This window comes from Mobula birostris, chromosome 1 (assembly GCF_030028105.1).
Source record: "Mobula birostris isolate sMobBir1 chromosome 1, sMobBir1.hap1, whole genome shotgun sequence".
NCBI lineage: Eukaryota > Metazoa > Chordata > Chondrichthyes > Myliobatiformes > Myliobatidae > Mobula > Mobula birostris.
In genome coordinates, this window is record NC_092370.1 from 141,412,734 (window position 1) to 141,440,552 (window position 27,819).

Here is a 27,819-nt window from a genome sequence, read left to right on the forward strand (position 1 = left end):
CTTAAATGTAACTGTACATATCATATTGCAGGAAATGGAGCAGCACTCATGATGGATTAATGGAAGCCATCAGTTCAACACATTATTGAAACTCTTTGATCAAATTTGTTGGCAAGAGATAATTGGACAGGTCTTAAAAAAAGTAAGGTCTTTATTCTGTTCTCCTACCTATTAGCAAGCTTCAAAGCACTAAGTAGATTTAGTGACATCATGAAAGTAAATTTACATGACACCTTATAAATGTTCCTAAAGCTCAATATTTCCTGTTAAGTCATAAGTAACTCTACTTATTAAATTACATTAGAATAAAACTCTTATATCCAAAGTAACAACCCATAACCAAATGTAATTTATTACAAAAGATTGCAGGAATACAAATCATTTTTAAAAGCAATTCAGCTTGACACTGCTTAATATTTGATAATGATTTCTTGTTGATTATAGTGTCAACACATTGATACAAGGACAATTATGAAATATTACACATTTTATCCTTGAGTTAACATATAATCTTTAAAAAATTAGAATTGCACTTATAATTTATCTGCAAGCTTTACAGATTCATTCAGTTAAATAAATATTATTTTAATCGTGGTGCTGAAACATTACTGTTGCAACCAGGAATGCTGCAAGTAGTAATTAGAAAGCACCTTACATTTTCCTTGTGCCTGCTGACTTTAGTAAATAATAAAACTTCGTTTCAAATTCTGACAATAAACTATGGTTCACGATTGTCGCAAACCAAATAAAAACTGTGAAACGTTTTCATACACTACAAATGTAATGCAGCATGCAGGTGTCACTTTGACCACATTTGGAACGATTCCTTTGTAAAATCCGTGAATGCCTTCATTCCTGAAAGATAACCAAAAATTTTGAATTTCTGAATTATGCTACTAAACTCAACAATTACTGTTTTGAAAGGTTTCAAACATACAGTCATAATCAAAATACCAATTCATCTGATTTTGGTTGAAAATACCGGTAAGTGTTAGAGACAAACTCCTTGCCTTTCCTTACGTAATGTCATTATATTTGTAATATCCAAACCAATCATCCAAATATGAGGCTACACATTCCACCTGAAAGATGGTAAATCTGGTCAGGCATTCTGCCGTAATTTTATCGTAGTGGTGAAACATTTTTAATGATACTATTTGAACAATTTTACGCCACAATTACAATTAAAAAGTCTTTGCAAAAAATTAATATGGAAAAACACGAAGTCATCCATTTTGGTAGAATAAGCAGTTTTTTTTCTCAGAATAGTGGAAGATTGCAAGGTGATAATGTTAAGAGTAATCTGAGCATATCTGTATGCAAATCACTGTAAGTTAAGATGCATATATGGTTACTTATCGAAATTACCTGCTCTATATTGAGCATAGACATATCTTGCTCCAATTACACAGAGCCCTTGTGAGACCACAGCTAATATATATTGTGCATGCCTAGTCTCCTACTAAAGATATATATGTAATACAGGAAGTGCAGTAATGAATCACAAGATTGATATTTGACATGGCAGGTTTGTTATACGAGAAGAAATTTGCTTTTTGCTCTACATTCCAGCATCTACAATTTCGTAATTCCAGGAATTATCTAGCTCTATCTCTACATTCTTGTGTTGCATGTATATCTTTCTTCCAGTGGGACTAGGCAAAGCAACCAGGAGAATTTGACAAACTCAAATTTTCTGTGAAAAGTGTAACCAGAAGACCATAAGACATAGGAGCAGATTTAGGCCACTTGGCCCATGAAGTTTGCTCCAATATTTGATCGTGGCAGGTTTGTTTTTCTCTCTCAACCGCATTCTCCAGTTGCTGGTGAATGCAGCAGGCCAGGCAGCATCTCCAGGAAGAGGCACAGTTGACGTTTCAGGCCGAGACCCTTCGTCAGGACAAACTGAAAGAAGAGCTAGTAAAAGATTTGAAAGTGGGAGGGGGAGGGGGAGATCTGAAATGATAGGAGAAGACAGGAGGGGGAGGGATGGAGCCAAAAGCCGGACAGGTGATTAGCAAAAGGGATATGAGAGGATCATGGGACAAGAGGCCTAGGGAGAAAGAAAAGGGGGAGGGGGGAGAAAGAAAAGGGGACGGGGGAAAAAGCCCAGAGGATGGGCAAGGGGTATAGTGAGGGGGACAGAGGGAGAAAAAGAATGTGTGTATATAAATAAATAACGGATGAGGGGGAGGTGGGGCATTAGCGGAAGTTTGAGAAGTCATTGTTCCTCTGTCGACTGTACCTCTTCCTAGAGATGCTGCCTAGCCTGCTGCGTTCACCAGCAACTTTTACGTATGTTGCTTGAAGTTCCAGCATCAGCAGATTTCCTCGTGTTTGCGTTTACATTCTATCGTCTCCCCGTTACCTTTGACACCCTTACCGATCAAGAACCTATCAACCTCTGCTTTACATATACCCAATGAGCTGCAGCCTCACCAGGCCACTTTAATTGTAGCAAGCTGTGTCTATACTCAGTATGGAGCAGGTAATTGGGGAAAGGTAACCATATATGCATTTTAACTTCCAATGATTTGCATACAAGAACACCCAGATTACTCTTAATAACACCTTGCAATATCATGAAACATACAAAATTCTTATGGGGCTTCAATGGGTAGGTGCGGAGTTGCTGTTTTTCATGGATTGGGTGTCTAGATCATACAGCAACAAAGGGTCAGTCCTCAAAGAGGGAGTTGAGAAGAAATTCTTCACCCAGATTGTTCTGAATCATTGAAATTCACTGCATAAGAGTGCTCGGCCACTGGGTATTTTCAACCCAGAAACCAATAAATTACAACATTAAGGGGCTTAGTGAAGGAGACAATAAGAAATCAATTAACATGATCATAACGAATAAAGCAGCAGGAACAAAGAAGCAAATGGCCTCCTGCTGTTTTTTTTACATTCAAATGGCGTGCCGTTTGAGCTTTCAACCTTTTGCGTCAGAAGAACCAAGTAAAGCATTAAGCCTGATTTATACTTCTGCCTTAACTGGACGCCGTAACCTATGCAAGTGACTTGTGCGCGTTGAGAGCATTTATACTTGTGCATTGGTGTGTCTGCATCGCTCTGCAATTCACGCACGTCACACATGCACACACACCTGCCCGTGCTAGGCTTCATGGTCATGGTAGTCTTTCTCGGGGTAAACAAGAAGCGAGCGTCTTTTTTCTTAAAAGCGAAATGTGCCTCCATAATTTCGGAGGTCGTAAAGCTTTATGGAAAGCATTGCAGCCAGAGTTCCTTCCCTGCCCTTCAGTCGGCCAATGGGAAGCTATTGCAGCGTAGGATGAAATGCGATGCTACCAAGCGGACCAATCACAGCTGTTGCGTTCTGCGTTGCCGCGATGCGCAGTTACATTTTGGAAGAGGTGTGCGTCGCAGCAACACAGGCTCTGGCGTAGGGATCCGCGTTGGCTCTGTGTAGGGTTTGCGAGACACAGTACTTAAGGCATTGCGTTGACGCAGAAGTATAAATTAGGCTTTAGGAGTAACAGAAATGTCACCAGGGTAAAAAAAAAAACATCTTTACCTAGATCAGCATACTTGGTACAAGACTAGCAACGATTAAATTATTCAAAGACCCCTTCAATTGGCATCATTTACATATAGAGCATCAAAATTTACAAGTATTCCAATACAGCTCAGTGAAGTATGGTCAGCCAAAGACACCGGGAGAAGTCAGTGTATTAGAGGTGGTGTTAATAGGCAGGAGAATTCCAGAATGTAGGGCTACTACACGAGAAATCACAGAAGGAAGACAGAATCATTTAATGTACTGAAGATTTATAGCAGAAGACAGTCCTTTCATTGTTAAATTCCATGCACGTGACAAAGAATTCCAGATCACCAGACTGGTATGGATGGATAGTCACAGAGATACAGAACACAGAACGTGGCTCAACAAGATCATGTTAAGCACCCATTTACACTAATTCTTGTTTTATCTCTGGATCCAAACACTTAACTGCACATTAGGGACAATTTGCAGTGATCAATTAACCCATTAATCCATTCATTTCCGGAGTGTGGGTAGAAACTGAAATATCTGGAGCAAACCCAAATAGGGAAAATGTAAACTCCAAACACACATACCCCCCCTCCCCCCAATGGAGGCCAGGAATTAACCCAAGTCATTGGCGTTGTAAGGAAATAGCTCTATTCACTGCATCAAGGTGCCACCCTTTAGTTGTCTTACAAGGAAAGGTTGGATAGGCTAGGCTAGTATCTGCCCGAGCTTAGAAAAATAAGGCCTGATTACAGTGTATAAAGAGTCTGCAAGGTCAGAGAGAAAGGCTATTTTTTCTTAACGAGAACTACGAGTTAGTCTAAAAATAAGAAGTCGTCCACTTAAGAGAGAGGAACACAAAATTACCTCTCTCAGAGATGGGGTTCCTAACCATTTTTATGCCATGGACCAATACAATTAAGAAAGGGGTCCTTGGACCCCAGTAGTGAATCCCTGTCTCAGAGGGTCATGAGGCATTGGAACTCTCTTCTTATTTATTTTATTTAGCGAAAAAAACCAGAACAGGCCCTTCTGGCCCAACAAGCAGCACAGCCCACCTATTTAACCCTAGTCTAATTACAGGATAATTTACAATACCAATTGACCTACTCCTTAGCCACCTATGAATACTTCCAAGGTTGAGGCAAATGGATTCTTAATAAGAAAGGGGTTCAAAGGTCACTGCAAGATACAACAGCAATGTGAAGGTATGGTTATATTCAGATCTGCAATGTTACTGTTAAATGGTACAGCAGTGATTTAACCTCGTTCAAAGTCTTTTTAAAATATCTTACCTGAACGTTCTCCATATGGCACTCATTGCCCCTGAGTACTGGGTATGTTGATCCTGCAGCCTAGCACGTATCACTTGATATGGATATGTTGCTGATACAGCAAATACTTTGGACATTGCTGCCATCGTTATGTATTCTAAGGTATTCTAATATAGAAGAGAAACAAAAATTAATCATTAATATTCTCATCAACCTTTGTTGGATCCAACATTTAATTGTAATTTTCTTTGCAGTTTAATAATATGCTTGTATTTTAAGTAGCAGTAACAGTTTAATATGACTCTAGAGGCTTTACTGTGTATAATTCAGAATACTTCTTTGTTCTTTCATTAAATGGCTAGTATTTTCTCCTTGGTTAACTTTACTACAGTATTAAATAAGTATTTTCTAATTGGATTATTATCTATTGAATGCTCTTATTTTTTGGGTATAAAAGCAGCTGTTTTATGCTAGGTGCTATCTTTAGATCCTCTTCATCAACTACTAAAGACCCCTTGTCACTGTTCTGTTCCCTTTGATCAACTCTTAATAAAATGACTATGAAGCAACAAGTTTTATGCTTCATTCCTGACTTCTAAAAAAAATCCAACAATAGTCAGTTAGGACAATTGTAAAGATTTAGAATCTTCATGGAGCAATACGGAAATAGAGCTTTCACCTCTCTTCCAAGCAATTAGTTAGGATCTTAGGATATGATTTTCCTGCCAGGAGACATACACACATTATCTACTGAATCTAAAAGTAAACGAGACATTTCAGAAGGAGATCATTTTGCATCAATTTTAATCTGATTTTATGGCGTTGCAAGGAGTATAAGAGAGATTAAAAATGTTGCTGCAGCTTTATAAAGAGTAACCAATGACACTGCTGAAGCCTTGGGAAAAATAAAGAAATGGTTGCCATACGCAAGTGGTTCTACAAAATCGTATGGAGTTAGATCTCCTCTTAGTATTTGGAGGTGGGGGGGGGGAAAACACGCAGTAATAGGGAAAGAGCGTTGTACTTACATACCATGAATCTGAAGACGTAACTAATTTGGCTGATCATATTCATAAAGAAACAGCTAAAATACAGGAATCTGATGGATGGGATTTCTTTGATTGGATTCATCCAAGTCTCAGAAGCTGGGGGTTGTTCAATATTATGAGTCATATTATTCTTGCTAACATGCCTTATCATAATTTACAGAGTTTTTACCGCTTGAAGGCGATCATTAACAGAATAGTTCAAACTTGCTTCAGTGTGCCTACTAATCTATCCAACCATGACATAATCTTTAGATCCTCTTCATCAACTAGTAAGACCGCCTGTTTCTGTTTGTGTTCTCTTTGTTTGATCAACTCTTAATAAAATGATCATGAAGCAATAAGTTTTACGCCTCGTTTCTAACTTCTAACAGTACCTTGGATTTAAACACCGGAATTCAACACCTTTATTATTTACATTATCTCAATTAACATATTTTCAAAATATTTGGGGGATTTGTTCACGGGGCAATATGTATGCCCAGTAATTCGATCATATAATGCTAATTCTGCATGTTTGCCATTAATCAGGTTTTGAAGCTTCCTCTGTATTGAATAATAGGTCAGCAACACCTCACAAAAAAAAAATCAATGGCTCCATTAAGATGTCTTTGCTGCCAGTTATTTATGCAAAACCACTTACTTGATCTTAAATACCAATTCTGTGAACAAGAATTACAATGCAAATAGTACTCTACTTAATTGTGAGACAATAGAAATTGCTGATCTAGTCATATCAGGTCTCGACTGGAACTGACCAACCCCATATTTCGGAAGGTCACTAACACACCCACTCCTGGGATCTTTGTTCTTCCATCCCACCAGATGCTCCTGCAACCATTACAGAAGCTTTCAGCCAGTAAGGCCTGCATTTTGCTGCACCAAACTCCATGAGGCCAGGTGATTAGAGCTCAGGAGCAGTACATGCCTGTGAAGATGCAAAGAGGTCCAAACACTTTCCAAATTTGGGTGATAAAGAACACTAAATTTAGCCCAAAAGGAAAAGGAAACATATGCAAAGTTTAAGAAACTAAAATCAGACAAGCCTCTTGACCAATGTGAAGGAACCAGGAAAGAATTTCAGCAAGAAATTAGGAGGGCTAAAAAAGATCATGAGCCATCCTTGGCAAGTAGGATTAAGGAGAAACCAAAGGCATTTTATACACACATTAGGAGCAAGAAAGAGCAGGTGGAGGAAAAAATAGGTCCATTCAAGAACAAAAGAGAGGATTTATGTGCAGAGCCAAAGAAAGTGGGTGTGCAAGATCCACAATGAATATTTAACATTGGTGTTCAGCAAGCACTGTAGGTCACCGCTGATGGTGAGATTAAAGAACAGTTGAAAGAAATAAATCTCTTGAATGTATAGTATTTCACTGCCTGACTATCAAAAGATGAGCAGGAAAAAAAATTCCTAAAAATCCACAAACTATACTTTTGTACTTTACTCTCGGGAAGTTAATCAAACAGCAGAACATGTTTTGCCTAATTAAGGGATTAAGAGGAACACCAAACTCACTTAGTACACATGGAGCTTCAGTGGCTTTTATATGAAAAACTGCTAGTTCATTTTGAACACAAAACAAAAATAACTGTCACAATCTCATAAACCTGCTTTGTTGGATTAAGTAACTACGGCAATTCTAATTAAAAGTTTTTATCCAGCAGACATTTTTAGTCTTCCTCACAACAAGTCAACATCTATAAAGGCTGACAGTAACATTAACAAAGAGATGATTAATGTATTTTAAATCAAAATGGAATTCAGAATTGCTAATTTCGAGAAATAAGACAACACTTAATTGTCCTTGCTGGCATAACATTGTGAGGGTAAGCCTTTAATGTCTTTTCTTAAAGTTTACTAAGCCTGTGAAAGCACTTAGAGGTGTGTGAATCATAATTTTCAGATATATAATTTCCACAGATACATGGACATTGGACACCTTCCTTGCAAAGATGAATCATTTTGAACACTGGAATTGCAAAGATGAACTCTCAAACTACCAAGTAAATTTGTTCTGTAAGCTTTACTGACATGAGCAAGGAAACCAGAATTTTCACCCGTTATTAGATCAAATGTTGCTCCTAAATTGCTTTTGCTTGCAACTACAGAAGTCAATCTGACCTTCTCAATCATATACCAAGAGAAAGCTCATCCAGTAAAATTAAAAGAATTAAAACTAAATTGTTACAACAGGAAGAAACAAAAATTACAAATGCAAGAGGTCCAAAACCAGAAAGTGTTCTGAGGACATGGCATTTCGAGAGGCATCACCATGAACTGAAATAGCCTCAATAATGGTGCTTTAGGTGCTGAGTGCTTGAAGAATTGTGTTTTTGTCTTCGAGTAATATGGTAGTAAAAAATTCATTGAAATGTATTCCAGACAATGATTGCCCTGATACTCCGAGTCCACAACAGAACCTCTCTCAATGAAGACTGGTGCCCAACAAAGCCATTGCCCAAAAACTTCACTTAATCTTTCTTGACGGGTGCGGCACAGTAGCATGGTGGGTAGCCTAATGTTATTACAGTGTCAGCGACAAGGCTTCAATTCCCACCACTGTCTGGAAGGATGTTCTCCCCGTGACTATATGGATTTCCTCCCACATTCCAAATTCACACGGTTTTGTAGGTTAATTGGCCACAAGGCTGTGGTTGGGCAGAGTGGGATCACTGGGCTGGAAGGGCCTCTTACGGCACTGTAAAAAAAAAGTGTCTCCCACCAAGAATTTCCCCATGAGATAAAAGCTGGCTTTTAAAATGCAAAGCTGTCCAATCCACGGATGAAGGTCACATGAACCTTAGTCAGTGGTTTAGCTGCAGAATGCAGATGATGCAGGCATTTCTGCATGCTTAAAGCCCAAGATATTATCAATTGGCTCACCATTCATAAGAAAATGGGTCTTATGCTTACTGTTCAGAAGAGCAAGGTCTTCTATGTACCAGCTCCTCTGCTGCATCACACCACCCTCCAACAATAGCAACAACAAGACCCTGGAAAACACAGGCCACTTCCCACATCTTGGCAACTTTCTCTTGGTAAAAGTAGCCATAAGTGCTGAAAATCACTACCTCCTTCATTGAGCTAGCAGAGTCTTTGGTCAGTTGAGAAAGGTATTTGAAGGCCAAGATCTCAGACCTAGTGCAAAACTCATGTTGTAATGGCCAGCAGAGGTTCTTCTACGTGCTTATGAGGTCTGGATTACCAATTGCAAGCATCTCTAGGCATTGAAATAATACACCAATACTATCTTTACAAAATCTACGAAGTGCATTTGAAGGCCAAGTATTCCCTCCAAGGCAGCATCAAAGACAATATGGCATTGTTGAGCAGACTACAGTGTTCAGACGTCCAACACCAGACTCTGAAACAGACACACCATTCTGAACTCCACCAGATACCTCCCCAACTCCTGGGAACCACTCAATGCGTAGCAGCCTTATTCGGAATGGAACGAACGACCTCAGGGTGCACACTCAGGCCTTGTGTAAGCACCTCATGAATTATGCAGCCATACAGTCCACAGCTGCAAAGCAATTCTAGTGCTACAAGTGGTCCAGGAGCCTGATGGTTGCAGGCCACAGCCACGGACCCAGTTCAGTGCTGAAGTGAATAAAGCCTCTTGGATTAGTGAGCTGAAGACCTCTGCCTCAACCCCTTGATTATTTTTTTTTATCTGGCTCAGTGTTAAGTCAGCTAAATATCAGTTTGTTTTCCTCTCTCGGGCCTGGGCTCCACCATTTCAATTCATACCAAAGTCCACTCCAGCAATGGCCACTGTGACTGTACCTGCATTCTAGAGAGTCTAATCGCTGAATCCTTCAGAATGCCACAAAAACAGCAAGTTGTATAGATGGTTCAAAAACACAACTCCCAAATGGAAATTACAGGCTGTGGATTGCAGTGATCAAAGTCCAGAAAACTTTCCCAAATAATTATAAGTAGTATAATTAATAGAATAGTTTGTAGTTTTGTTTGCTGCCTACAAAATGTCACCATCTTACTGTTGCTGCTTTCCTTACGGCAGGTTTGCTAGTGCTGCACAGGGACTACAGTTGCGGGGGATGGGAACCAGAGTGCCAGAACTGATAGTGGAGTAGTTTGGGGAAAGACGTTGTTAAGCCTACGTACAAAGTAAGCAATGAAAGATTGAGCATGTTGGGACCAATGCCCTGAGTTGTGTGCATTTCAATGCAAGGAGTATTGCAGGAAAGGTGGATGAGCTTAGGATATGGATCAGCATGTGACATTGTAGACATTAGTGAGACTTGTTTGCAAGTGGGGCAGCATTCAATGTTCTAGGGTCCGGTTCTTTAGACATGATAGAATGGGAGAGATTAAAGAGGGGAATGGTGGCATGATGAGTCAGGGAAATGTCACGGCAGTGCTCCAACAGGACAGACTGGAGGTTATATGGGTAGAAATGAGGAATGAGAAAGGGATGACAACATTAGAGGGATTATATTATAGACCACCCAACAGTTCACAGGATTTAGAGGAGCAAATTTGTAGAGACTGAAGACAGTTGCAAAGAATATAAGGTTGCGATGGTACGTGATTTTAACTTCCTCCATATTAACTATGACTCTCATGTTGTAAAAGGGCAGGATGGGATAGAGTCTGTCAAATGTACTCAGGAAAGTTTCCTTAATCAGTACATGGAGGTCCCAACCAGAAAGAGTAATATCAGATCTTCTACTTAGGAAATGTGATGGGGCAGGTGTCAGAACTTTGTGTGGGGGAACACTTTGCACCTAGAGATCATCACGCCATTAGTTTCAAGATAATTACGGAGAAGGATAGGTCTGGTCTTTGGGTTGAGATTCTAAATTGGTGAAAGGCCATTTTTGATGGTATCAGAAAGGATTTGGCAAGTTGGATTGGGATGGGTTATTTTCTGGCAAAAACGTACTTGGTAAGTGAGAGGCTATCAAAAGTGAAATTTTGAGAGCATAGAGTTTATGTTCCTGTCAGAATAAAAGGCACAAGGATAATATGTTTAAGGATCCTTGGTGGTCAAGATATCTTGAGGCCATGGTTAAGAAGAAGGTGAATAGCAGGTATAGGCAGAAAGTAGCAAATGAAGTTATTGAGTATAAGAAATGCAAGAGAACACTTAAGAAGGAAATCAAAGGGATTAAAAGACATAAGGTTGCTCTAGCAGACAAGGTGAAGAACATCTACAGCTTCTACAGATAGATTAAGAGCAAAAGGAGAGCAAATATCTGAGTGGTCATCTATGCAAGGAACAAAAAGAAATTAGATCTTAAATGCTTTATTTGCATCTATATTTACTCAGGAGATGGACAGGGAGTCTCTAGAAGTGAGGCAAAGCAGCAGTGAGGTCATGGACCCTATACAGATCACAGAAAATGTGTTTGAGAAAAATTAGGGTGGATACATTCCCAGGTCTTGACAAGACGTTCCCTTCGACTCTTTGGGAGGCTAGTGCAGAAACTGCAGGGCACTATTTAAAACATCCTTAGTCATGGGAGAGGAGCCCAAGGATTGGAGGATAGCTAATGTTGTTCATTATTTATGAAAGGCTTTAACAATAAGCCAGAAAATTATGGACCAGTAAGCCTAACATCAGTAGCAGGTAAGTTGTTGAAGGATCTAAATGTAGAAGTATTCGGCTAGACAGGGTCTAATTAGGGATGGTCAACCTGGCTTTGTGCGCAGTAGGTCATGTCTAATCAATCTTAAAGCGTTTTTCAAGGAAGTTACCAGGGAAGTTGATGAAGGCAAAGCAGTGGATATTGACAACAAGGAATTTAGTTAGAAAGGCACTGTAAGTGCATTTATTAGTTTCAACCATGCCGTGAAAAACAAACTCACTAGCTTTGCACTTGCTGCCCGATTCTTGTAATTATTGTATTCTTTCTTCAGCTCCTCATAAGCCATGAACTGGAGAGCACCGTGCGATGTACCAAAAAGCCCAGGTACAAATCCCTACACAAATGCAGATACAACAAGAGTTTAGTATATACCTCCGGCATTAAATTTTTCTGTGGATATACTGTAATTCAATTAAGTACCATTAACTAGATTAAAAAAAACAGATTTAAAAAAAATAGCACAAGTCTGGCAACATTTTTATGAATCTTTTCTGTACTCTTTCCCACTTAATGACATCCTTCCTATAGTTGGGTGATTAGAAAAGAACACAAGGGTAGTGTCACCAACGACTTGTATAGCTGTAACATTACATACCGACTCCTATACTCAATGCTCCAAATATGAAGGCAAGCAGACTTCTTCACCTTCTACCTGTGTCACCACTTTCAAGGAACCATGCACCTGTACCTCTAGGTTTCTGATCTGTAATGCACTCCAGGGGACTACCACTTAATTGTGTAAGTATTACCCTGTTTTGACTGATCAAAATGCGACACCTTCCTTCATAATCTTATAGCCAATCAATCCCATTTTTTATCACATATCTCATCATCTGATCTGCTACCTGCCTTTGTATATGTTACATACTTTCTTTCCTCAGCACTGACACCACCTTTATTTTCGTTAACTACAGATAACAAAGGCAGGAGGGGACTAAGAAGATTAATGAAGGCAAGGTGGTAGGTGTTAAATGCTTTAGTAAAGTTGATCTAGATAAACAAAGTCCCACAGGCTGTCTAGTTCAGACAGTTAAGGCACATGAAAGCCAAAGCAAGCTAGCTAACCAAATTGAAAATTGTCCTGATAATAGGAGGCAGAGAGAAGTAGCCGAGGGATTCTTATTGAATGATGTACAACAGGGATTGGTGCTAGAACCCTTGCTGTTTGTGATTTATCAATGACTTGATATGAATGTAGGAGGCAGAAGTTAGTAAGTTTGAGGACGACATGAAATTTGGCAGTGTGCTGTACAGTGAGTTAGATACCCCAGACTACAGCAGGGCTTAGATCAAATGGAGAACTGACAGACTGTTGACAGATAGTATGTAATCCCAAAAAGTTGGGGAATCAGACAGGTATGGAATATATACAATAACTGATAGGGCACTATGAATTAACTGAAGGACCTTGGGGTTTTAAGTCCATAGTTCCCAGAAAGTGGGAACACCGGTAGGGAGGGTGGTGAAGGTAGCATGTGGCATATCTGCCTTCATAGATCAGGTCACAGAATATAAAAATTGGGATGTTACATTACTACTCTGCAAAATGCTGGTTAGACTTGGAGTATTGTGTACAGTTCTCGTACATAATAGGAAAAACTTGGTTGCACTGGAGAAAGAGGGGAGATTAATCAGGCCGTTGCCTGGATTTCAGGAATTTAGTGAAGGGGAGAGATTTGATAAACTGAGTTTGTTTTCACTGGAGCTAAAAGGAAGCTAAATTGTGGCCTAAAAAGAAACATAGATAGGATAGAAGGTCAGAATTTCTCTTAGGAGCACCAAAAACAAGAGGGCATAGGTTTAAGGTGTGACTGAGGACTTTTAAAGGGGTTTGAGGGGAAAGTTTAAGTTTAAGAAAAAAACATCACAAAAAGTGGTTTATCTGAAACGTGTGGCCAAAGTGTATCAGAATCTGACACAATTGTGCTTCAGGTGTTTGAACAGGCAGTTAAACAGGCAAGGCACAGAAAGATACATATTCAAAGGGGACAAAGCCAAAGAACCTGTTTCTGTGCTGTACAACTCTGACTCGTGGCAGGTGGGATTTGCTTTCTTGCTGGACTGTATCCATTCTATGTACATGTAAATCTGTTTGGTTTGGAATGCCATGCTCGCTTCTATTGTTTGCTTGCTTTTTGTTTTTTTCCCCCTCTTTCTCTAAGCATTGAGTGTCGGTCTTTATTTCTTTTAAAAAGTGTTATTTCGGGTTTCTTGCTTTGTGGCTGCATGTATGCAGACAAATCAAGGTTGTATAGTTTATACATACGTTGATAACAAATGTACTTGAACTTGAATTGAATCCTTAAAGATTCCCTTAAATATACGACTTTCCATCTCAAAAGACACTTCATTCTAATTTGCCAGATCACTTTAGTTAGCTCTGCATCTACGCCCTCATATTGGCTCTTATCTGAGTTCTTCTCTCTTAATATAAATGCAATAGTTCAATATAATGATCATTTGATATCCCTCCAAAATGAGACCAGTTTAAACACTATTACAAAAATATTTTAACCTTATCTATTTGATTTCTCTAATGATTATCACCATAACTTTCAGGCAAGCTCTCTCTTCTACTTTGTCCTAGCATGCAATTATTAGCAAGGGAGACCAAGACCTTGACTGGGAAACATGGAGGCAAGATCACACCGCATTTTCGTGCTGGCTGAACGTCAAAGGCAGGGCATTCAGGATACTTTAAGTGCCAGACAAGCGACTTAATTAATGTTACATAGTATGTACAATATATTAAACACACAAGTTAACTCTGTATTACAGTTTATTTAAGACATCTCTTTGGCACTGATAAATAGTTGTTACTGACAAGAATGCAATCCTGACTCCACAGATGCCAGATTTACCTGATGTTGCATGCCATTGTTTGCAGAGGGTAGTTGCAGCCAGTGCAGCTGCCTCAAAGCTCCAGCAACCCACGTTCAGTTCTGACCTTCAGAGTCTGCACGTTTTTCTTATTACTTTGTGGATTTCCACTGGCTCTTCTGGATCCCTCTCACACAGCAGAGTCATATCTGCTGTTACCTTAATTAGATGCTGTAAATTACCCCTAGTGTAGCTGGCTAAAATATGCAAAATACAGATTTTATAGTTTTATTATGGATTGCAATGTATTGCTGCTGCAAAACAACATATTTCATGACATATGCCAGTGATATTAAACCTGATTCTGATTCTGCTCCTGGTCTCCTATTAATCCTTTGTCTGAATACATTTAAGCAACGGACTCACTTTCAAGGACTCAATCTCATGTTCCTGATATTTATTGCTTATTTATTATCATTATATTTGCTCTACTGTATTTGCACACTTAGTCAGCTCTTGCACATCGGTTGACTGTCCACCCTGTTGGGTGGGGTCTTTCACAAATCTCAGGGTTGTGTACGGTGACATATATGAACTTTGATAATACATTTACTTTGAACTTTGAAGACAAATGTGTACTACAATGCCTGATGCACGATTTCAACACAAAATGTCAACAAATTCCTCTCCCCCACCACCATCAGACAAATGCTACTCCACCCAGAGCTCCACTAGCAGGTTATTTGTTATATTTAAGTGTTGGCCTGTCAAGAGGCAATACTCACAGGGGCTCGAGACTAATCCCACTGGTACCTTCTTTCCACTGCTATTCCCTATGTAATCCATTTTAGTTTCATACTCAGTTTATCATAAAATGATCTGAATCAAAAAATTGGCAGAATTCTTAAACATGCTTTATTTGAGGAACCAGTGATATGGGAAAAGGGACAAAAATAGTATTGACGCAGGAAAGGTGCTGTATTATTTCATTTTCATTTCTCTGCCATGATTTTTTTTTTCTTGGCAGAGAAGGCTCTAGCGGCTGAATAGCTTATTCTAGCTCCTGTACTGTAATAGTGATGAGCACGATCACCTCATCATTAATTTCTACGCAACTAATAACAGTAAGCACAATCACCTCACAATAAAAATTCTCCGTAACACTTTATTTTGCATTCTATTACTGCTTTTCCCTTGTACTACAGTTTTTTTTATCCAAAATGCTGAGGGCCAGAAGTGTTTCAGATTGTGCAATGTATAATGAAATAGCATTGGATCACCATCATTTCCAACTCTGAATTGATGTGCTACCAGTAAGTGTCTTTGTCTTACACTTGTTCATCACACAGTAAAAATTATTACCTATCATTAATATAATGAAAATATAGTGTGTGCAGGGTAGCAAAAGCAACACAGCAGCATCAGGAGAATACCTGAATCAGCTGTTGAACAATAAACAACGCCAGGCTTCCAGCCTCCACCTGCGATGCCATGTTTTGAATAAAAGGTTACAGTACACTGTATTTGTATTTTACCCTTTTTGTTTAAGGTTTAATGTAAGGTATAAAAATAATCAGCATTGTAGACGTGTTCTGGTGTTAAGATTTTTGTGATCAGCAGACGCTTTAAAAACTTAATGCTACGTCTTTTCTTAAATTTCTGCAACCACCCTGCTGAATATTCACAATAACCTTTGATTTTCAGTTTGTTGTGATAGATTTTTGCTTGTTTCATGATCATCATACTGTTAAGCGGAATATGTTGACTCCAACACTGACGGTACACAATTGAGATCTTCATTTTTCGCTTTATGCAGTGTTTTTGTAGTTTTCATTAACTTCCGTTCATTGCATGTGTGAGATCACTTCTCAGAACTGTCCGTGGTGCACAGAGACCTGTGCATTGCCTGGGAACCTTCTCAGCACCTTATGGAATTTTCCATTTGTATTGTCATGTCAGCCCTCAAAAATGATCTTTGGATTTAGGAATTTTGGATTGGGGTACTCAACCTGTAGCTCAGTGTATTAATGTGATGAAATGATCTGTATGGATGTCATGCAGATAAAGTTTTTCCACTTTGTATGAGTCATAATAATATACCAACTTACCAATTTTCTATTACAAATTTTTTTCTTATTAAATACTTAGCAACTTCAAAGAAAACTTACTGCTGCCATTATCTCACCTTGTAAAGTCCATGAATACCTTCATTCTGATATATTTTGAAAAGGGCATGAAACATGCCTTTGTACACTCTCTTTGATGGATCAACAGCGGCTTCGTACTGCAGAACCAATCGTGTCTTTGTCACCCAAATTGGATTTGTAATGCAAAGAGTCATTGCACCTAAACAGAAACAGATAAATTTATTTCTATTACTTGAAGTACTTTAATTTAAGTAACAGTACAATTTAATATTAAAATAAATCAAATATAGCTTAATATCAAACCAAAGAGCTTTTTAAAAACTGATTCAGAAATAACATGCTCTGAAATAGGAGCATTAGAACAATGCTCCATGTTCTTTATTTATCTCTTGAATAGCGCACGTGTTCTTCTTTCAACTGATTTCTTTTATGTGACCCATTAAAAGTCCAATTGACATTTGCACATGCCATTGCGACTGCAACATAGCCTTCAGCTCTGGAGGAACCTAAGCAAAGGTATGAACCATTAATGTGTGTGTGTAATACAGAAAAAAAAATGAAGAAAGAGGCAAATAAAAAGGCAATATTCCGCTTATTTGAGGGAGTCCTCAAAGCCTCACAGTGGATATTCATAGGAGAGATGGGTCCTTTGTTCCAAGGACAGGGTATTGACCATAGAGAGCAACAACAAACAGATGGCTGTGGAACCAACCTCCAAAACTGAAGCAAACCAAAACAAGATGCATGCAATTTGAAAGCTTTGGCTACTGGGATGTACTGCTCAAGTAGCAATATTCGTAGCACAACGGCACTAGATCTCACTCCCACAAATTCAATAACCAGAAAGATAGCCATCCCCAGTCACTCACTACATCAGAGCCAGAAATATTAAATAAGCGAACCATGCCCAGGATACACCTAATTAGTAAGCCTCTATATTGTACAGTACATTACAAGAAATCTTGCTCCTAGCGGTAAGGGAGCCCTCTCAGTCTCAGAGACCAATTTACTTGGAGGAAAAGCACCCCCCACCGCCCCCGACCCCTGATGTGCACTAGAGGAGCCATGATTTATAGCTCACAGTCCACAGGACCAAGCAGCAACATTTGTGGTACACAAGCATCTCATGGTTCCTCCACATCATGCACTCCAGTATTGAAAATTTTAGATTTGGCATTTGTACACAAGGATGCTTACACAATTCCTTTACTGTTTCTATTGCTATCCTGAAATTTGCAGGTTCACCAGCACCAAAGGTTCACGTGGAAAGCAGGAGCCATCAGAAGACAATGAATCAATGTCTGATTGGTTGGTAGCCACATGTCATTGAATCTATCACCCCAAACACTACCCTACAACTTAACTTTGAAGTCACTACACACAATAATCAGCTAGAAAATGTATAAATCTATTCAGTTGATTCACCAGAATCTTGTATCACACAGTACATTGGTTGCATCATAAAAAGACCACACAGGAGAAGGTTAGTTCAATACTTGAAGTCTTATAACATGCAGGAAGACTGCCCCAACATTAAATATCAAGAATGTGAGACGAAGAGTCCTTGAAAGTGAGTCCATAGGTTCTGGGGACATTTCAGTGATAGGGCAAGTGAAGTTGAGTGAAGTTATCCCCAAGAAATAACAGAACCAATGAAAGACTGCACCCAACAGGGCAGACAAACAACCAATGTGCAAACGACAACAAACTGTGGAAGCGCAAAGGAAAAATAAATAAAAATTAAACAAGCAAGCAACAAATATCAAGAATGTGAAATGAGTCATCCTCAAAAGAGTCCATAGATTGAGGGAACAGTTCAGTGATGGGGTGAATGAGGTTGAGTGAAGTTATCCCAACTGGTTCAAGAGTCTGATGGTTGAGGGGTAATAGCTGTTCCTGAACCTACTGATAAGACTCTTGTACCTTCTTCCTGATGGCAGAAGTGAGAAGAGAGCATGTCCTGGATCAGTATGTGTCATCTGTCACCCATTCCATTATCCTACAGTAGTGCATTGCACAGCAAACTATGAAATGTGGTACTAATCAGACACAACCACCTGTAGACAGCTTTGACTGGCAGAGTAGTGGGCCTGAGACTAAACAGTAAGTTGGTTAACCTTAGAGTGGTGAAATAGGAGTGTAGCTCCCTATAGTCTTTGCAGTGAGGGAGATGACTTTTTTTTGGGGGGGGGGTAGGGTAGGGGTTGCATAGTCTGCTACAGTGATCTCCTTCCATGCACCAGCTCCAGTGCAAGGGAATCAACAAACACGTATCCACCTTAAGAAGCCCCCACATTCTAAGGCGGCAGAGCAGCTCAGTAAAGTTTTAGTAATGGTTACAAGTAAGCACCAGAATGAGCATGTAGTCTCCACACTGCTCTGCAATGGACTATAGACATCATATGTGAGAATCTGATTTATGTTTCAAACTGCCCAGCTGCAGAACAACTTCTGTTATCAAACCTTTATCAGCTTACAATGACAGGTATATAGCTTCATCAAATATCACCCAACAATAGGAAACGATAGTGTTACACAATAAATGATATGGTTGATCATACTTCTCAAGCTAGGGGTGGCACAGTAGCGTAGTGGTTAGCATATTGCTTTAACAGTATCAGTGACCCGGGTTCAATTCCCGGCACTGCATGTACGGAATCTGTATGCTCTCCCTGTGTGTTTCTTCCAGGTGCTCTGGTTTCCTCCCACAGTCCAAAGAGTACCGGTTCATTTATCTCAATAAAGAAATAACATGCAGATATTCAGAAGAGGAATGAAATCGAGAAATGGCCACTTCCAATTTTCATTTTTGGAAAGAGACCTTCTCATACAAAGCACAGACATAAAGAGCATTAAGCTATTTGAAATTCTAGAGTACTAGAATAAAATTCTCATAGTTAATATTCTAAAAAGGTGATTCCTATAATACACAGAATGAATCAGCAACTAGTCACTTTAATCAGATTTGAAAACATTGTGTGTACTATTTCTGTCAAACCCAAACAGTTTAGAGGCTGTCCAAACATAAATATTACAATCCATGGACATTAAGAGATGGATTCCATCTTTGCTGGTTACAAATACACACACAAACCAAGTGGGGAAATGAGGCCTATGGGAAACTGAGAGCCAACAGAGACAACACAGGCCAAATGGACTTATTTTATAATTAGGCACAAATACAAGTGATATAAATGGGAAATATAACATACTTCTTTCAAGAATTTATTGTTTGGAAATGAAACAAAAGTTTATTTGTCTATAATAATGGAAACTCTTCTGCAGGCTCTATGACATACAGTTCAAAGTTACTACAGGTCATATCCCAATAACAGCTGAAATTTTGGAATAAACTCTTCTTTAAGGTGGCCTTGGGTTATATGAATTTCCTAGTTTTCCCAGTTAACATTATATGCAATTTGCTAATATTCTAGATGAACTTCACATCATATTTTGAAAACATTCAAAATAAATTAACTTCTTTATTCTCAAAATCCTAACAATATTTTTGGCCCAATATGGTTGCAGGGAATTGGAAGAAAAACAAAGGGCCAAGGATATCTGACCAACAGGATCTTCAATTAAACATGATGGTGAAAATCTGATTCATAATTAATAAACAGATTGACAAAAACAATTTTATTGCAACACATTTCAAAGTACTAACACTGCACGGTTCTGAGATACCGATATTGATCTATTTTATGTACCTCTATCATTTTGGACCTTTTATTATTTTATTCATTTATCTCTGGCAGATGAATAAAATGAAAAATATAAAATAAAGAAATGCCAGAAATAATCAGCTATTGAGGTCGCATTTCTATGTAGAAAATTAGAGTTATCGTTTTAGGCTGATGAACTTATTAACCGTTTCTTTCTCCACAGTTACTATCTGTTTGAGTATTTCTAGAATACCTACTGCCATCCCTTTGAATTCATCAGCTGCGTGGAGAGGGAGAGGGAGAGGGAGAGCCTGCTACACAGGCAACAACTTGTCTTCCATATCGTACTGCCCTAGCCCGCTATCACAGACAACTCGGATGCAACGTCCATGCTCAGCCCCAACCAATGGACACACACACACACACCCACCCCATTACCTGTAGCTGCTGATCAGAATTGCACAATGACGAGCAGGATCTTTAGACCAGACCTCCAAACAAAAATGTTTCAGTACATCAATATTTTGGGAATACTTTGTATGAACAGCCCTCTTCAAGTCATGGGTTAAGGTCTGGACACTGATTTGGCCAATTCAAACCACAAATTTTCTTCTTTTTAAGCCATTCTGTTGTTGATTTACTTGTCTTTCAGGTCCTGTCTTGTTGCATCACCCAACTTCTAATAAGCTTCAGGTGACTGCTGCCCTTATTCTCCTGTAAAATGTCTGGATATAATTTTGAATTCATTGTTCCCTCAACAATTGCAAGCGGTCCAGGTGCAGAGGCAACAAAGCAGCTTCAAACCATAATGCTCCTTTTACCATGCTTCACAGTTGGGATGAGGATTTGGTGTGCTGTGTAGTGCTCTTTATCTTCCAAACACAGCAATGTGCATTTCTGCCAAAAAGTTCAATTTTTGTCTCATCTATTCACAGAACATTATTCCGGAAGTGCTGTGGAACATCCAGCGATCCTCTGCAAACTTGAGACGTGCAGCAATGTTTTTTTTTGGGAGCAGTTGTTGTTTCCATGGTGTCCTTCCATGTGCACCATTCACCATTCTTGTTCAGTGTTGCTCTTGTAGTTGACACATGAATAGAGACTTTAGCCAGTTCTAGAGATATCTACAGGTCTTTTGCTGTCACACTTGGGTTCTTTTTCACCTTTCAGCACTTTGTGATCTTTGTGCACTTGGTGTGATCTTTGCAAGATGCCCACTCCTAAGGAGGTGGTGTAGTGGCATCAGCGCTGGACTTTGGAGTGGAGTTCCAATCTAGCTGGCTCCCTTGCACACTTTCCATCCGTGCTGGGTTAAGCGTCCAGCTAGCCACTTGGCCTCGTAAAAATAAGAAAGCCTGCTAAAAAAAACGCTGTCATGACGGCGTCCCGATGACTCCAATCAGAGTTAAGGAATTTCTTCTTCTTCCTTCTTCTTACTCCTAGGGAGAGTAGCAACAGTACTGAATTTCTTCCATTTGTAGACAATTTCTCTTACTGATGAGCACTCAGGTCTTTAGAAATGCTTTAGTCTTTACCGGCTACATTTCTTCTAATGTCCTCTAAAAGTTGTTTTGTATGAGGCCCTGTGCACATAAATATAACTTTCTTGAGAAGAGTAGGCTCTGTTATAGAGCAGAGCACTTCTACATCTCCAATCTCATCTCATTGATTGGAACACCTGACTGCAAATGACTTTATTAGAAGGCATTACCCCAAAGGTTCACATACTTTTTTGAACCTAGACTGTGATTGTTTAAATGGTGTACTCAGTATTGATGAGAAGTATATTATTAGTTTAGGCAGAAAGTGTTTATCTATTATTGTGACTTAGATGAAGATCAGACCACATTTTATGAGTAATTAATGCAGAAAACCAGGTACTTGCAAAGGGTTCACAAACTTTTTCTTGCAACTGTACTTATTCCGAACAGACAGAAAAATGAAAATGCAGTTAAATATGGAAATGATCTTTTTTGCTAAAAGTTTGCTATAACCTGTACACTGTAAGATGATCCCTCTCTGGTGAAGTTAGAATTACAATAATGAAATAAAACTATCAGTTACAGTAATGAATAAAAGCATTCTGGAGAGCAACACCGATACTATTAAAATATAAAGTATTAATACTGTATCGTCATGTCAAGCAAATTTTCCGAATACTTACCAGCTTCAGCAGCTGAGATGAGGTGCTGAGTAGCACTAAGCTGTGTTGAAGAACCATCCTGCTTGTAAGCCTTGATAGCATTATAACTGTAAGTAGCATACATTTAACATTTAGCGATGATTGGCAACACCAAAGATACTCTCTTTTCTTACACATCTTCAAACTATATCAACTACAAAAAAAAACCTCTACTTGAATAATTTTCATAGCAAGAAACTAATTAGTTTTTTCATACTTGAATATTTTCAGTTGGGCTGCACAAATAAAAATCATTAATTTAAGGAAACATTAGTTACTTGTTCACACACAGAACTGGGTACAGCAAAGCAACAGATTCCATGTGGCTTTTGAGCCTTGACTAGCTATCCACATTGAAATAAAGGATTATTCACATATATTCATACAAGAAGGCATGGTTCAATTCAAATTTGTTTATGACACGCGCACTGAAATATGTAGAGAAATAATGCTATTTTGCATTTAAAAAATCAGCACTTGCCAGGATGTGCTGTGGACAGTCCACAAGTATCACCACACATTTTAGTGCTAACATAGCATGCCCAAATGTTCAGCAGCAACAACACCAACATCATCAAATCAAAACACCATGCCCCCATAACCACAAGAGGTTCTGCAGATGCTAGAAATCCAGAGCAACACACAAAATGCTGGAGAAACTCAACAGGTCAGGCAACAGCTAGGGAAATGAATAAACAGTTGATGTATTGGGTTGAAACCCTTCATAAGGACTGGAAAGTAAGGGCCAAGAAGCCATAATAAGATGGTTGGTGGGGGGGGGGGGAAACGGAGTAGAAGTTGGCAAGTGATAGGTGAAACCAGGTGAGTGAGAATGCAGGTTGAAGGTCGTTAGTTCGAGCCTTGGTTGAGGCAGCGTGTTGTGTCCTTGAGCAAGGCACTTAACCACACATTGTTCTGGAGGAAGGGGGTAAACGATTTAAGATGAAATAAGTTTAATCATTTTTTTGTCGAAGGATCAAAATTTGTTAAAGTTTGTTTATAGTAATGCATTTAATCTTCAAATATCATACTTACCCAGATGTACCTAATTTCTATTGCCAAATGTGATACAGGAACAATGAAAATGGAGAAGAAAAATCACCCTTTATAATCCATGAGAGATGGTAGAAACAGATGGAATTGCAATGCTTAAGAGGCATTTACAAGAGACATGAACACATAGGGGTTAGAGGAGCAGATTCCACTGTGCAAATTACAGTACATGTATAACATACAGCACATAAAATGTGTGTGTGTGTGTGTGTGTGTGTATGTATATATATATATATATATAGTAAAATAGTATAATGCTACCGGTGCTGTCATAAATAATGTGAACTGGGTGGTAGCAGGGTGTTACACAGCCTGGGGAAACAAGCTGTTGTCCAGCTCAGCAGTCTTTGCTCTTATACTGTGGTACCTTCTGATTGTGGGATGGATGGGAAGGTTCAATGACAATGCTGAGAGCTCTGCGAATGCAGCGCTTCTGAATGGCAGGGCGGGGGAGACTCACCATTCTCCAAATCACCTTCTTTGCAACTTAAAACATGCTCATTTTTTACTTTTTCAGCTTGACTGAAAGAACGAAACAGTACAGAAGAGGCCCTTATCTGAAGTAATCACATACGCCTGCACATGGTCTCTATCCTTCCATTCCCTGCATGCTCATGTATCTGTCTGAATGCCTTTAAACACTACTATTGTATCTCATTCTACCACCTTCCAATCACCTGCAACACTGTTAAAATTTGCCTCACACATTCCCTTTAAATTCCCCCCCACCGCCTCACCTTACTACTTCCACCCTGGCAAAAGGACACTGACCCACATACCCAACTTATGCCCCTCACAACTTTATATACCTCTATTAGGTTGGCCCTCAGCCTCCAGAGAAAACCTCTCTTATAGACAGTACAGTCCAATAAAAGCAACATTTTGGTGAATCTCTTCTGCAGTCTTGCCAAAACCTCTGCGACCTTCTGATTTATAGGCATCTGTTAGTCTCATGAGACCATGGATTTGTGCCTTGGAAGGTTTCCAGGGAGCAGGCCTGGGCAAGGTTGTATGGAAGACCAGCAGTTGCCCATGCTGCAAGTCTCCCCTCTCCACACCAGTGATGTTGTCCAAGGGAAGGGCATTAGGACCCATACAGCTTGGCACCAGTGTCGTCACAGAGCAATGTGTGGTGAAGTGCCTTGCTCAAGGACACAACACACTGCCTCAGCCAAGGCTCGAACTAGCGACCTTCAAATCACTAGACGAATGCCTTAACCACTTGGCTACGCGCCCACACCTTCCGATAGTGTGGTGACTGAAGCCATTTCTCTGCCAGCTAAAGCTGCTTGCCCTGCTGAGCACTTGCAGTATTTTTCTGTCTTACTTTCTTCTTCTCTCCCGGACCTGGGAAAGATTCCCCAGTGAAAGCCCGGCCTATCCTTTAAGTTTGGGTTTTTGACCTTTGTACGGGAGCCTCAAAACCCATCAGCACAAATGCTGAGAAATGCCAAGGGTTCTGTGAGGAACTCAGAGCTACTCCCAGCAAAATTTGAGTCAAGGAGACGTTATTATAAAGAATCTGATTTTAATTGGCCAACAGATACACACTGTCCTGATGAAGGGTCTCAGCCTGAAATATCAACTGTTCATTCCCCCCACTGCTGCCTGACCTGTTGATTTTCTCCATTAAGAGTTCCAACATCAGCAGTATCTCGTGTCTTTTATACACATTAATAATTCATATACTTATTTGCTGATTAAAGTTTACTTCAAAAACCCATGCTTCAAATGCCAAAGATTTAAAGATTATTAAAATGAATTACACCAGACATAGTGAGCAAATCTGCAGCTCCTGCTTTGTCATCTGGCAAGCATCTCAGGGCATGAAGTTTGCAATTCACTGCCTGGTGACATTTGCTTTCCATATCATGCTGCTGGACTCCGGATCGTCATGGGCCATCCCACGTTACTGTGAGCATGACAGGATATTAAGCAGTGATTCTGGACAGCAGGCCTGGTTCAACACAATTCAGCCCAGTAACAAGGAATTTCTAACTTACAAAAAATATTTGTTATACTTACAAAAAGAAATATAATCCCCAAGACAATCCTGCGCCCCAGACATTGGGGGTTACTCCTTGATAAAGCCCTTGAATTCCATCAACCTTCCAGATGCTTTTGATGCAATGTAGAATTCCACTGTATTTAGGTCTTACCTGCAAGCCATCACTCACTGCACAGCAAAAAAAAAACAAATTTTAAAGATCAAATCAAATATCTTCCCAAGATCCAGTTTTGGTTAGTCTTTAGTAAAACTATGGAATATGTGCAGTAAATGCCATAACACTTTTTCTCAAAGCTGCATGCAGGTAGATTACACTTTATGGGTGCCACAGTAGTGCTGCAGTTAGCACGATGCTAATACAAATCAGTTTGGGGTTCAAGTCCAGTGCCATCTGTAAGGATGTTCTCCCTGTGACCACATGGGTTTCCTTCAGGTGCTCTGGTTTCCTGCCACAGTCCAAGGACGTAATGATTAGTAAGTTAATTGGCCATTGTAAGTTGTTCTGTGATTAGGCTCGGGTTAAGTGAGTGGGCTGCTGGGCAGTGCGGCTCACTGGGCTGGAAGGGTCAGTTCCGCACTTTATCTTGAAGTAAAAAACTTAAGCCACCCAATTCATGGCTCTCTCCCTGCATGATGACGTATAAATGATGCCCCCAGAACACACATACTTCTAATGGAAAAGATGGCGGTCTCCACCAAAGGAAGTGCAAGGTACTCCTTCCCTCCACTAGACTGCAGATCACCCTTTGCAAGGAGTAGCGCCCCCAAGATCAGGGTCACGCAAAGCCATGGGAGCAAATGGTAGATGGCCATACGAGCAGTTGGTACATATTGCAAGTCCTGGTTATGCAAACCACTGATGCCAGGCAGACATTTCTGAATCTTTGATAATGGCTGGGGTCACCCGCCACCCAGAAGGCAGCAATGGCAGACCATTTCAGTAAGAAAAATTTGCCATGAACAATCATGTTCAAGGTGAAGATCACCACGTCATAGGACATGGCATGGCACATAATGATGATAATGGAGGCTTCAACCCATTACGTCTACATGCCAACTTCTCTCACGTGCCTATCTTACAGTATCCAACCAACTTACTAAACAGCACTCTCTGGGCTGCCGAAGGGAAGAGAACCAGCCCAGGGAAAGTCAGACACAAGGAGAACGTGCAAACTCCAAACGGGACACAGCCATGTTCAGGACAGAACCCAAATCTCTGCAGCTGCGAGCCAGCAACGCTATTGTACACGTTCTGTCTCTAGGAATAAAAAAAAGGAACTTGCGCACACATCCTGAATTTAACATACGCACTCCATGAAAGTACTCAGTCTCCGCTGTTATGCTTAATAACTCCAACTAGGTTTCACAGGGATAAGGCTTGGTTGAGGAGGTGTCTCGTTCCACACGTAACAGACTTGACCGAGAAAAATATAGGAAAGGCTCCTACTTGCGCGGAGTCAGCATGATCATGACCTGAACTTGTGCCGCCAATACATCAGACACTAAAGATTTTAGCCAACCATAAACGGAGCTGATTGTCGCCTGATTGATTGACCTCCGCTAATTAAGGAGATAACATTTTAGTAACTTTCCAATTTTGCAAATAAAAAAGGTCTTGTTTAAATAAAAGCATAGCTCTCACAATCTACCTCCCAATATGGTTCGCACGTGGTTCCTCCAACATTTTGTGCGTCGCTCTGGATTTCCAGCATCTGACAATCCTACCTACTGACCCCAACATCCACACTCCCAACCGTGCACTTTACACTCACGGCAGCACAGATAATAGAGCTGCTGCTGCTGCCGCCGCCTAACACCGTCAGGTCCCTGGATTCAACCTGGAACTCTGGCGACGACTAGAATTTGGACCTTCGCCTTTTAGCCGGGTGCAGCGATTAACGCCCACATCCTAAAAGAAGCGTGGTTGGTTGGTTGGTTAGTTAGCCAGTTAAGACTACTCCTTGTGAGAGGTAGAATAAGAGGGCGTGTGGGGAGGGGGTGTATGGTAAGAATGAAGTACAGGGGTAAATACTGGGGGGGGGGGGGTTAATTGATTTGCAGAATGAGTCAGCATACACTAGGTATACTGTATGTCGCTCGGAAATACGGCGACCCCGGCTCACTGACACGTGGTTTGTACTTTCGGCCACTGGCGCCCGACTTACACGCGTTTTCACGTTGCTCGGGAGCTCGGGGAGGGCAGGGACTTTGTTTACCTGCGAACCTGATCTTGACGAGGTCGAGCGGGTGCAGCACCAGGGTCGACACCACTCCGCCGCTGACGCCGGCCACCAGGTTCTCGTACTTCACCAAATTAACAAAGCGCAGGAATGCCGCCGCCCAGGTGACATCGGGCTCCGGGGCCGGACCGGCTCCCGGTGACATCCTCTCGCCAGCAAACCGTGATGGCTAAGGGCGGTAATCACTTGGAGACACAGCACAGATCGCCACGACCCGGGACTCCCAACTCCGCGCATGCGCAACTCTAACA

General features: G+C 40.2%; 1 protein-coding gene across 1 annotated transcript; it reads right to left on the reverse strand.

Annotated features, from left to right (window-relative positions):
• Positions 1-244: 244 nt before the first annotated feature.
• Positions 245-27,816, reverse strand: slc25a32b (solute carrier family 25 member 32b). Its single transcript, XM_072262701.1, has 7 exons — positions 27,545-27,816; positions 25,346-25,496; positions 22,250-22,335; positions 16,459-16,619; positions 11,674-11,787; positions 4,807-4,952; positions 245-855 (listed from the first exon to the last, which is right to left on the reverse strand). The coding sequence occupies exons 1-7, from the start codon at positions 27,711-27,713 to the stop codon at positions 726-728; spliced, it is 957 nt and encodes a 318-aa protein (XP_072118802.1). The 5' UTR covers positions 27,714-27,816; the 3' UTR covers positions 245-725.
• Positions 27,817-27,819: the final 3 nt, after the last annotated feature.

Coding starts and splice junctions, on each gene's coding strand:
- slc25a32b (XM_072262701.1), bottom strand. CDS start 27,713: ATGTCACCGGGAGCCGGTCCGGCCCCGGAGCCCGATGTCACCTGGGCG. Junction 25,497..27,544: donor CGTCAAGATCAGGTTCGCAG/GTAAACAAAGTC, acceptor TTTGCTGTGCAG/TGAGTGATGGCTTGCAGGTA. Junction 856..4,806: donor GCCATATGGAGAACGTTCAG/GTAAGATATTTT, acceptor GTTATCTTTCAG/GAATGAAGGCATTCACGGAT.